A 10603-nucleotide genomic window follows, 5' to 3' on the forward strand; every position below is an offset into this window, starting at 1 on the left:
TGGGAATTGAGGGGAAAAGAGAACTGGTGGGACATGGCTGGAAGGCTTCATTAGAAGGGGTTGAGACAGGAAAATATGGGAGGAAGCAGGAGGAACTTTTGTCCCTCAAATGGGAAAAAGGAAGCAGGAGGAACCTTTGTCCCTCAAATGGGAAAAAGGAAAAGTGACAGCTTCAAATTCCCTTACTTAGCCCAAATTAAAGCTGTCCAATGGCTTATCTGGTTTCATTCCTTTATCAGACAATATGGAGATGCCAGAAGGAAGAGGTTGGGAACAAGACTTTCCAAGAACATAGACCATCTCCAGGCCTCCAGGACAGGGCTGCTGAGCTGAAGGTGAGAAGAGGCAGGGAGTCTGGGTGAGGTGGGTGGGCACCAAGGGTTCCCAGAGCCAGGTTCTCAGGCCTGACGCACTCTCCAGGGAAGGACTATTAAGGAATTGCTTAGAGATCCACAGACAAAAGTGCAAAAAGCATGGCACTTCAAGGAAAAGGAGATTGTCTAGCTCCTGCTCCCATGGAAACAAGGCCAAGACTCCCAACCAAGTTTGGACAAGACAAAGGCTGTACAGGGATGGGGGGAGTAGAGTGTAGGTTCCACACAGAGGGTCCTCTCTGGCTTTGTCAAGAATCCCAAGCACCTCAGTGTCAGAAGGGGCCACACTAGACAGCCCAGAGTCTAGATATGAGGGGCAAAGAGCTCTCTGCTGAGAACCAAGATGGCCAGGGACTCTCCATTCAATGTGCCAGAAAATGTGAGAATGACTATTCCCTTCATTGAAACTCCAGGGGTCAGCTGGACTGAAACCTACCATGACCCGGTCTTATGACTCAACAGCACAGGGCACCTCAAGTGGTTCCCCCAGTGGGAAGCCAGAGTCTGGGGCAGATGTGAGGAAGTGTGAGCAAGCATCTCATTGGCCAACTTCAGCATAAGTGGCCTCAGCAACTGCCATTGGAGCCTCTGTGATTCTGCCCTCCAGGGGAGGTACCGACAGGGAGCGGACTAGACTTCTACAGGGAAAAGGGGTTGAACAAATGCTGTGACTATTCAGTGCAGCTGTGTCTCTCATGACTTCCCAAGGAGGACGCTTCAAGCTGAGGTGTACCAAAATGCCCCAGGCATCCCAGAGACGCCCCCCTCCACCCAATGGGGATGCTGTATCCCCAGAAGGCCAGAAGGAAAGCAAGTTAGAGGAAGAGCTCAAAAATGGGTCTCCTATACCCAGAAAAGAGAAGGTTTTAGAAATTGGAGAGGGCAGTGAGGAAGCTTCCTTATTTCTCAGCTTTAGGAACTTTCCATCCTTCTGTCGGCCCTGTCCTCTGCTCTAATCCAACATCAGACAGAGAACATAAATGGGCCAGAACCCATATGCCCTAAAACTCCTTAGGAAAAAAGAAGCGGGACCTCTTTTGCTTCTGCCCAGATGGATAGCGCAGTCAGGTATCTAAGAGTGTGTCTATCTCTATGTACTAATATTTGACACATAAAGTGTTGACTATGTAGCAGGTACAGCTCTAAGAACTTCACATATATTCACTCTCTCTTAAATCCTTACAAAGACCCTATTAAGGTGTTATCCACTCACCATTTTACAAGTGGAAGAAACTGAGGCCTAGAGAGGTTAAATAACTGGCCCAAGTTCACACAGCTGGTTTGTGGTGAACCAGGATTCCACCCCAGGGAGCCTGGCTCTACTTCTCAGCACACAGCCTCTCCCAGTGACTGCTGGACTGTCCCTCAGTGGGTACCAACGGCCCCTTCCCTCTGCTCCCTGAGATAGGAGTTCCACCAGCTCACATGCCTGCCTTGTTCAGAAGTCTGGAAGATGCCTGGCCTTCAGGGAAACCCCAGCAACAGCCAGGGTGAGGTTCTCCTGGGGTCAGCTAAGCAAACTTCTCTCCCACTGGCTTCCTGGAGTGCTTACCTTGCCCACATTTTTCTGGTTGAAAACAGAAAAACAGTTACTCAGGTAACCCACACTTCAGCCAGGGGTCATGGACATCTGCTAACTACTGTGGTCTGCAGACCTCACCTTAAATTCATCTTTTGTAAAAGGCCACTTCCCACCATGACTATCCCATGACATGGCACACTGAGAGCCAAGAACTACGGTCCTAGTTGCAGCTACTACTAAGTAGCTGTATGACCATTAGCGATGCACTATAATACTGGAATGGGGGATAGACCATGTTCTTCTGATGCAGTTTCTCAACCTATAGATATTTGGGGTCAGAAAAGTCTTTTTTTTTTTTTTTTGGCAGGGGGGCTGTCCTGGGCATTGTAGGATGTTTAGCATTATCCCTTGCCTCTGCTTACTAGATGCAATAACACATCTTCATCCACCTGTCTGTGACAACCAAAAATGTCTTCAGACACCACCGAAGTCCACCTGGGGGATGAAATCACTAATAGTTGAAAACCACTGCTCTAAAGGAGTAGTTAAAAAACAAACAAACAACAACAAAAAAAACCCCACAGGCTTCGCCCCTGTAAATTGGGGTAGCGTAAAAACTCTTGCTCTTTATGATAGGCTGGGTAGCCCCTCACAAGATTATCCAGCCCAAAATGTCAATAGCACCGAGGTTGAGAGACCTGCTTTAGAGGTAAGCAGGAACAGCTACCTATGATCTATGGTGTGAGATGTTAAGTCACAGCCAGCGAACTCCGCAATTTGATTTGCCACATCTCCACCCCCACTGCTTTGGAAAGTCAGACAGACAACACACAGTGTTGGAAAACAAACCAAACTTGCTGACTTCAAAACTCAACAATGATAATGAGGAACCAGTTATCAAGAGCCATTTTTTAAACCAGAAGTATCTGAACAAAGGAAGTCAGTTTTCTGGGGCTCCTGAGCTCTTTTAATACATCAGATCTCCTTACTATGGCTGCCAGATTTTGAGAAAACTGTTGTGGTTTGTGTTGTTTTGAGTCTCCCTGGAAAAGGGTCCCTAGCTGCCCTCAAACTCCTCAGGGTGCTAGAAAAGTTCAACTTTGAAAAGTGATGTTAAAAAAAAAAAATGTTGGCTTTGTCTGAGGAGCCTCAGAGAGAATTTTAATTCATTCAGGGGTAAAGAAAAAAGTGCTTCTTGGCCACTCTCTGAAATAGAAATTTGATAATACAAAACAAATGGATGATTAGTAAAAGCTACAAAATATTCCTGCAACCATCAATTGTCTTGGAGCAGGAAAGGGACTTGGTACTAAGATACTAAGTTGAACAAATGAGGCAAATTGTACCTGTCAATGTCAGTTAACTCAGCCAAAATTAATCTTACTAAGGTTTTAATCAGTACTTTACTCCCATACGTTCATCCCCTATCTGAAGATTAATGGCACATAGTAGGTGCTCAAAAAATATCAATCGAGATTCCCTTGAGGTCCCTAATTCCCCATCCCATGGGAATGACTGCCATGACCCTTTAGTGGATGTAAAGTATCTATTTCTGGAGCCTCATCTCACCAGACAGCTGAAAGGTGTCTTAGTCTCAATTTCCCACATAGTAACTATACCCACAGTAGGTTCTCAAAAAACATTAAACTCTTGTCTCTTGGGGGTTCTGTTGAATCTTTCTGCTTCCAAGATATTCTCCCCTCTCATTAACTCCAGAGTTGAAAGCTACCCCTCACTAACATAGTAAAGAGCCCCAGTGAACTATCTATATTCCAAGATTGTATGTCACCAGTCTGTGTGTGTTAAAATCATCGGTTAATGGCTAAAGGAAGGCATGTATACTTCATTTCACTTCCATGGTTAATCCTGATTCTCATTCTTAAGAAACAAAAATCCTGTATCTTGTATACTATTTATAGCTCAATTAATTAAAAGAATCCTCTAACTCTCCAGACAGGACAAAAACCCTTGATTGCTGGAGAACAGTAAACACCCTTTTTCTCTCTCCCCCTCTCTCTCCCCGCCTCCCTTTCCCCTCAGGATCAGCCTCATGCCACACCTCAGGCCTTGGTGAGGGAATAGCTCACTGTCTTTCCCTCCAAGGGTCCCCCCACCCTTGGATACCCACCCCTTCAACCCAGTACCAGCACCCCCCCCAGCTGCCTCTCACCCTCCTCCACTTCCTGCAGCCCTTGCTCCACTTCTTTTCCCAGGAAGGTCCACTCCTTCATTCTTGGACTCACTGAACACCTCACCAGTGGCCACAAACTGGCTATAAAGGTGAACAAATAGGATTCTCCCTGCCCTGTAACTACCAACTCCAATGTATGATGGAATGATACAAACGCCACACAAAAGCACCTAGTGTGACCAGGTGTGACATTTAGAGGAATGGTGATTCAAGTCTTCGGGAATGCAGATAAAGAAGATGAGGCTGAGGTGGGGGGTGGAGTCAGAGAGCAATCAGTATGCAGTCTTCTTTTTTTTTTTTGAAGTATATTTGATTTACAATGTTGTGTTAGTTTCTGGTATACATTAAAGTGATTCAGTTATATATATATATATATATATATATATATATATATATATATATATACACACATATTCTTTTTCATATTCTTTTCCATTATGGTTTATTACAGGATGTTGAACATAGTCCCCTGTGCTATATAGTAGGACCTTATTGTTTATCTATTTTATATATAGTAGTTTGTATCTGCTAATCCCAAACTCCTAATGTATTCTTCCCCCACCCCCTTTCCCCTTTGGTAACCATTAGTTTGTTTTCTATGTCTGTGAGTCTGTTTCTGTTTCATAAATAAGTTCATTTGTGTCATATTAGATTCCACATATAAGTTACAGTACACAGTCTTTTGAAATGATCCAGTCTGGCTCCAGAAAGAGACTGGAAACAAACCCTAGGAGGCCTCTGAAGTAACCCAGAGACCAGCTGACCAAGGTAAAGCAATCAGAAAGGAAAGTCAGTGAAATGGGTCCAGGGCTCCCAGTCAGAATAATCAGAGGGTACTGGTGCCACTAATCTGACCAAGAGAAGAGCTAGCTGCATTTCTGGACATGCTGGGTGAGGGTGCTGCCAGCATCCAAGAGTGAACACAGACATGGGCCAGGATGGGGTCTTCCGATGGTCCCAGAGGCAGGGGGTGTGGTCAAGAGCATGGGCCTCTGGAGCCCAAATGCATGGCTTCAATTTCCAGCCTTTACAAAAGAGCTAGTGACCTTGAACAAGTCACTCTGTGCCTCAGCTCCTTACCGGTAAAACAGGGATGCTGATAATAGTATCTACTTCATGGTGTTGTTATAAATGTTAATGAGCAAACATATGTAAAGAGCTTACATGCTCACAGTACACAGTAAATGCTATATGTGTTTGCTCCTGAGTTTCAAAGTGTCAATCAGCACAAAACACTGGGCTTGTCTATCAGGGGACAAGTGATTCTGATGGGGCTAGTTTTGGGCAGGTGAACCTAAACTTTCCCTGCCTCAGACTACAACCCAGATTGTGTAAAATGATAGGGATTTCAGAAGAGTTCAAATCAAGGCCTTCTCAAAAGACTGTAAAACTCAAGCTTCAACCTTCTCTCCTAATTCTTCCTTCTAGTAGCAACTTTAAAAGATGCTTCCAAAATATTCTCTCTGATTCTCTCCCTATTTCCTAACTGGTGCTGGAAACAGGCAGCTTTGCTCACCTAAGCTGGGAGGCTAAGTCCCAGCTTCCACACCTGCTGAGTTAAGGCCTGACTCAATTCTGCCCCCATTGGTAATTTGGAGGAAATACACCCAAGTGTCCCTGAGACACTTGACAGGCTGCAAGTGTAGAGAAGACTACAAGAAAGACCTTTTCACATTGCTGTGCTTAATCATCACAACTCCCTAAAGTGAAGAAGGTTGCTGTTGTCATCCCTGTTTTACAAAAAGAAATTGGCGGTCCAAAGAAGCAAAGTGACTTGCTCAGAGTCCTGTGGTTAATAAACCACAAAACAGAGATTAGAACTCATTTCTACATACCCTGGTTAATTCTCTTTCCAGTTTGGAACTAAAGCTATGTATGACCCCTCCCCATTCCAGGCCAGGAAGGTTCCAGTCCTAGCCTCCATCCTCTGGTTTGGGGGAGGGTAAATTTGTGGTCCTAGGTTCCTTCCTCTGGACAGGGGGTGAGTAAATTTAAATGTCCTGGGGCAATATTCACCCAACTGAGAAGACCTCTCCTGAATTAATGGTCCTCCAGCTTTGTATTCTAGGACTTGCCAAGAGATGACAGTCACAAGGGTTAACACACTTCTTGGGCAAAGAAGCCCAACGAAGTTGCCAAGGTCCTGCCGGATCACAGACACGTTCTTAAATAAACTGAATTAAAGTGCAGAGCAGAGCCTCATCCCAGGATTGAGTTAGAAAGTAACAGCCACTTACAAGCAGACTAAAACTCAACTAAACCAGCGGCCCTCTGCTCCCTACTCCAGTCTGAGGCTAAGTAATGTCATGGTATTTGGGGGTTCATCTGCCACGGCTTTGAAAACACTGTGATGGCAACCCACCTTCCTCTCCTTTGCTCTCAGGATCCCCAGAATGGGAGTATGAGCAGGTCGCCCCACAGAAAGATAATGTCAAAACATTTGCCCAAAAAATGTGTTCCCATTGAGATACAGAAATTTCAAGTATGTAATTGAGCAATGCTCTGTCATTGACTCACAGATCTGGACACCCTCCACCCCCGCCCCAGCCCACCCTCTCGTCCCAAGTCCTAGCTGAGGCCCAGGGCCAGGAGCCAATCCCGAAATCCCAAGCGTTTCAGAAACTCAATTCTCCCCAGAGAGCGCCTGGGGCCCAGCCTAGCCCCACCCCCTCTCCATACCCGGAGGCACAGAGAGCGAGGCTCCCCGGCGGGGCCAGAGGCTTTGTCTTACGTAAAAGACCTGGCCCGAGCAAGAGCTCGGACTTAGGCGGGGTGCTGCTGAGACATAAGTGGGCAGACAGGTCGGGGCTTACGACAGGGAAAAGCTCGTTTTCAGAAGGACAAAAATCTCCAGGAAGACGGCAAAGAGGGGAAAAAGGGGTGTTGGTCCTCTCGGAGAAACTTTTAGGTACACCAGAAGTAACATCCAAAGTCCGCCCCCCATTTGGAGGCGGGCCCGAGGATGGGGTACTCAAGGCGGGGCGGCCCCGAGGCAGGGGCTGGGAATGGGCGTGGGGGGGGGGGGGCGTACGCCCCTCGCGGAGCCACAGTTCCGGGCGCCTCAGTTCCGGGGAAGGGGTGCGGCGGGCGGAGTTTCTCTGACCTTTTCCCAGCTTCTTCCCGCGTGGTCTTCTCCCCAAGCCCACCTCCTCAAGGCCGTGAGGAACGCTAGGGGGAATCGTAGGTCCCCAAAATGTGGTCCTTTAGCGCGGGAGGAACCCAGGCAACCCCGTGCGGCAGCAGAGCTTTCCCCCAACACCCCCCCCCGCCACGATTCTCCCCACGTGCTCTGGCCGGAACTCAGGCAGCGAAAGGGGGGCTCCTCCCACGTGGGCCCAGCAGTCAAAGACTACGTGCCGGGTGGCCCGCCCCTCCAAAAAAAAAAAAAGCGCGAGCGCGTGCAGGGCCGCAGAGAGGGAGAGCCAAGCGGTGCGCGAGCCCCGGAGCCTCGCACGCGCGCACACGTCTGCCCGTGCCTAGCGGACGTGGCTCCTCCAGCCCAGGACTTTCTCCGCCGCGCTGATATTTTCCGCGTCCGCGGCCCGGAATGGGGAGGAAGCGGGTCCCCGCAGGGTCTAAGAGGAGAGTCCCAGCCGGCCGGGACCCCGGAGAGAGGGCCGGGGACAAAGCAACGTTGTCAGGCGAGCCAGCCGCCCCCGCCCGCGCTTACTTACCTTCTGCACTTGGTCATGGTTGAGCTCCGTAAAGAAGTAGGCGAGCAGATGCGAGGCGATCATCCTGCCGCGGCCCGACGACGCCGAGCTGGGAAACCGAGGCTGGAGCGCGTGCGGGGGAGGAGGGCGGCGCGGTCTGACCGCTTTGTACCCGGGCTTGGAGGCCCGGTCGGGAGCGGTGAGTCCGGGAGGTACACAAAGAAGGCACACGATGGCGCGCCCAGCTGGAGGGTTTCGGGTCTCTAAAAACAGGTTTTGATAGTCACAACTGCTGAAGGACCAAGAATCACTCCTAGCGACGTGCTGGGATGCCCCACTGTCAAGGTACTAACTTCAGCCACAGAATCACTAAGGCTCAACTTGAGAAGAATAGCAGCTTGGCTCCACTAGGGCGACAGGACCTCTCCGGCTCACACGCGCGCTGCTCTCGCCCGCGGATCTTCTCGGCTCGGTGACACGCTGGTGCTAGCGGAGGCCCGGGACTCCTGCGCTGGAGTTTCGTGCAACAATGTGGCTTATTGAGGGGTTGCCGGCTCGCGGGCCGCCGGGTCAGTGACGCGCGCACGCCCATTGGCTGCGCGGGGAGGGTGTGTGCGCCCACGGGCCGCCCGCCGCCGCGGTGCAGCCAGTCAGAGCGGACGGCCCGCGGGCGCGGCCGCTCAGACACCCGAGCCGGCAAGCTGGAGGGGCGCACCCGGGGCTGGGGGAGGGGCCAGGCAGCATGGATGAGACGTGTGGTCCGTGGCAACAGGCTGGGGCGGAAAGGCGCATGAGCCACCGCCGCGTCAGGCCCAGCTATGGCGGGGGGGGGAATAATCACAGACCCGGAGTGTGGGGTGACTGGAAAGACGGGTCACCGGACTTGCACACGCCCTGGGCGGGGAGAGAAACACTGTCTGGCATCTCAGGGTCATGTGAGGGGCCCGCGCTACTGGGTCACATTTCTGAAGCATCTTAGTTCTCACCTATTGTGGCTCCAGGCGTCCGCGCAATGCTGATGCAAAGTGAGCCGCCGCAACTGCTGCTTACTTTATGCCAGGCACCACAAAACTGAATGGATGTGAGATTTACTAACCTCGTTTTACAGATGAGGAAACAGAGCCCTTAAGAGACTTGCCCAAGGTCACACAGTTAATGAGTGGCAGGTAAGGGAAGAAACCCACGTCCGTCTGTCTTTGAGGCCCTATTCTTTTCCCTGTTATCCCATCCTGCCACTCTAAGAGCCGGGAAGTAGAAAGCAGGAAAAGAACTTTGTCTGCAGCTGTGGGACTGATGCTTGGGTGAAACTGGGTGGGTGATAAGTGTGTAACCAAATGATCCTGGACATGTGTGGGGTGGGTTGGCTTATGGATGCTGAGAGGAGTAGGAGCCCCAGCCACAGCTAATGCCTGGCAGCAAACTTTTTTTGTTTTTCCTTTTTTTTTTCTAATTTCATTGAAGTATAGTTGATTTACAATGTTGTGTTCATTTCTGCTGTACAGCAAAGTGATGCAGTTATATATTCTTTTTCATATTCTTTTCCATTATGTTTTATCACAGGGTATTGAATCTAGTTCCCTGTACTATACAGTAAGACCTTGTTGTTTATCCATCCTATATATAATTGTTTGCATCTGCTAACCCCAGACTCCCAATCCTTCCTTCCTCCCCCCCCCCCACCTGCAACCACAAGTCTGTTCTCTGTATCTGTGAGTCTGTTTCTGTTTCATAGATATGTTCATTTGTATCGTATTTTAGCTTACATACATAAGTGATATCATATGGTATTTGTCTTTCTGACTTACTTCACTTAGCACGAGAATCTCTAGGTCTACCCATGTTGCTGCAAATGACATTATTTCATTCATTTTTATGGCTGAGTAATATTCCATTGTATATACATACCATATCTTCTTTATCCATTCATCTATAGATGGATATTTAGGTTTTTTCCATGTCTTGGCTATTGTAAATAGTGCTGCAATGAACATCGGGGTGCATGTATCTTTTCAAATTATAGTTTTGTCAGGGTATATGCCCAGGAGTGGGGTTGCTAGATCATATGCTGGCACCAGAATTTTATACATGGTGGAAGCCAGCAAGAGTGAGTGCAGCCTATGGGAGACTGGTGATTGTGGAGAATAGCAAGCCTGGGGTTGGAAAGGTCGCAGGGGAGGGAAGGTGAGGGTTTGCAGTGTTCTCCTGAGGAGTTTCTCCTTCTCTCATAAACAGTGGGGTGCTATCTAAAATGTATAATAATAATAATAAAACACAATATTAAATGTTCATTGTTGGAAAATAAGAATATACAAACAGAAAAAACATAAACATCCATGATCTAGCCTCTCAGCAAAGCTTCTTGAAAGCTATGTACCCTTGCCAACTACACATTCTCGCCCCTCCCTCCCTTACTCCAATCAGGCTTGGGTCCAAAACTGCTTTGGTCATAGTCACCATAATGACCTACAAAGTGCCAAATCCTCTGTTCCTATCTCTTTTTTTTTTTAATTTAACTTAATTTTTTATTTGATGTATAGTTGATTTACAATGTCATGTTAGTTTCAGGTGTATAGCACAGTGATTCAGTTTTGTGTGTGTGTGTGTATTCTTTTTCAGATTCTTTTCCCTTATAGGTTATTACAAAATATTAAGTATAGTCCCCTGTGCCACACAGTACTAGGTCCTTGTTGGTTATGTATTCCTATCTCTTTTTTTTTTTTTTTAAGGAATTCCTTTATTTTTATTATTTATTTATTTATTTATTTATTTTTGGCTGTGTTGGGTCTTCGTTTCTGTGCAAGGGCTTTCTCCAGTTGCGGCAAGCGGGGGCCACTCTTCATCGCGGTGCGCGGGCCTCTCACTA

At 48.2% G+C, this 10603-nt stretch overlaps 1 protein-coding gene across 3 annotated transcripts in view; it reads right to left on the minus strand.

Annotated features, from left to right (window-relative positions):
- HK2 (hexokinase 2) overlaps positions 1 to 8294 on the minus strand; it is a 61852-nt gene extending 53558 nt beyond the window's left edge. For 2 of the 3 annotated variants that reach the window (XM_028166975.2, XM_007184050.2), the window contains exon 1: positions 7762 to 8294. In XM_028166975.2, the coding sequence (XP_028022776.1) occupies positions 7762 to 7824 (63 nt within the window). In that variant the 5' untranslated portion in view covers positions 7825 to 8294. Of the gene's footprint in view, positions 1 to 7190; positions 7333 to 7761 lie in introns of those variants that run through there. The other variant, XM_057558269.1, reaches the window with a different exon arrangement.
- Between the last annotated feature and the right edge of the window lie 2309 nt (positions 8295 to 10603).

Source organism: Balaenoptera acutorostrata, chromosome 12 (genome assembly GCF_949987535.1).
Source record: "Balaenoptera acutorostrata chromosome 12, mBalAcu1.1, whole genome shotgun sequence".
Taxonomy (NCBI): domain Eukaryota; kingdom Metazoa; phylum Chordata; class Mammalia; order Artiodactyla; family Balaenopteridae; genus Balaenoptera; species Balaenoptera acutorostrata.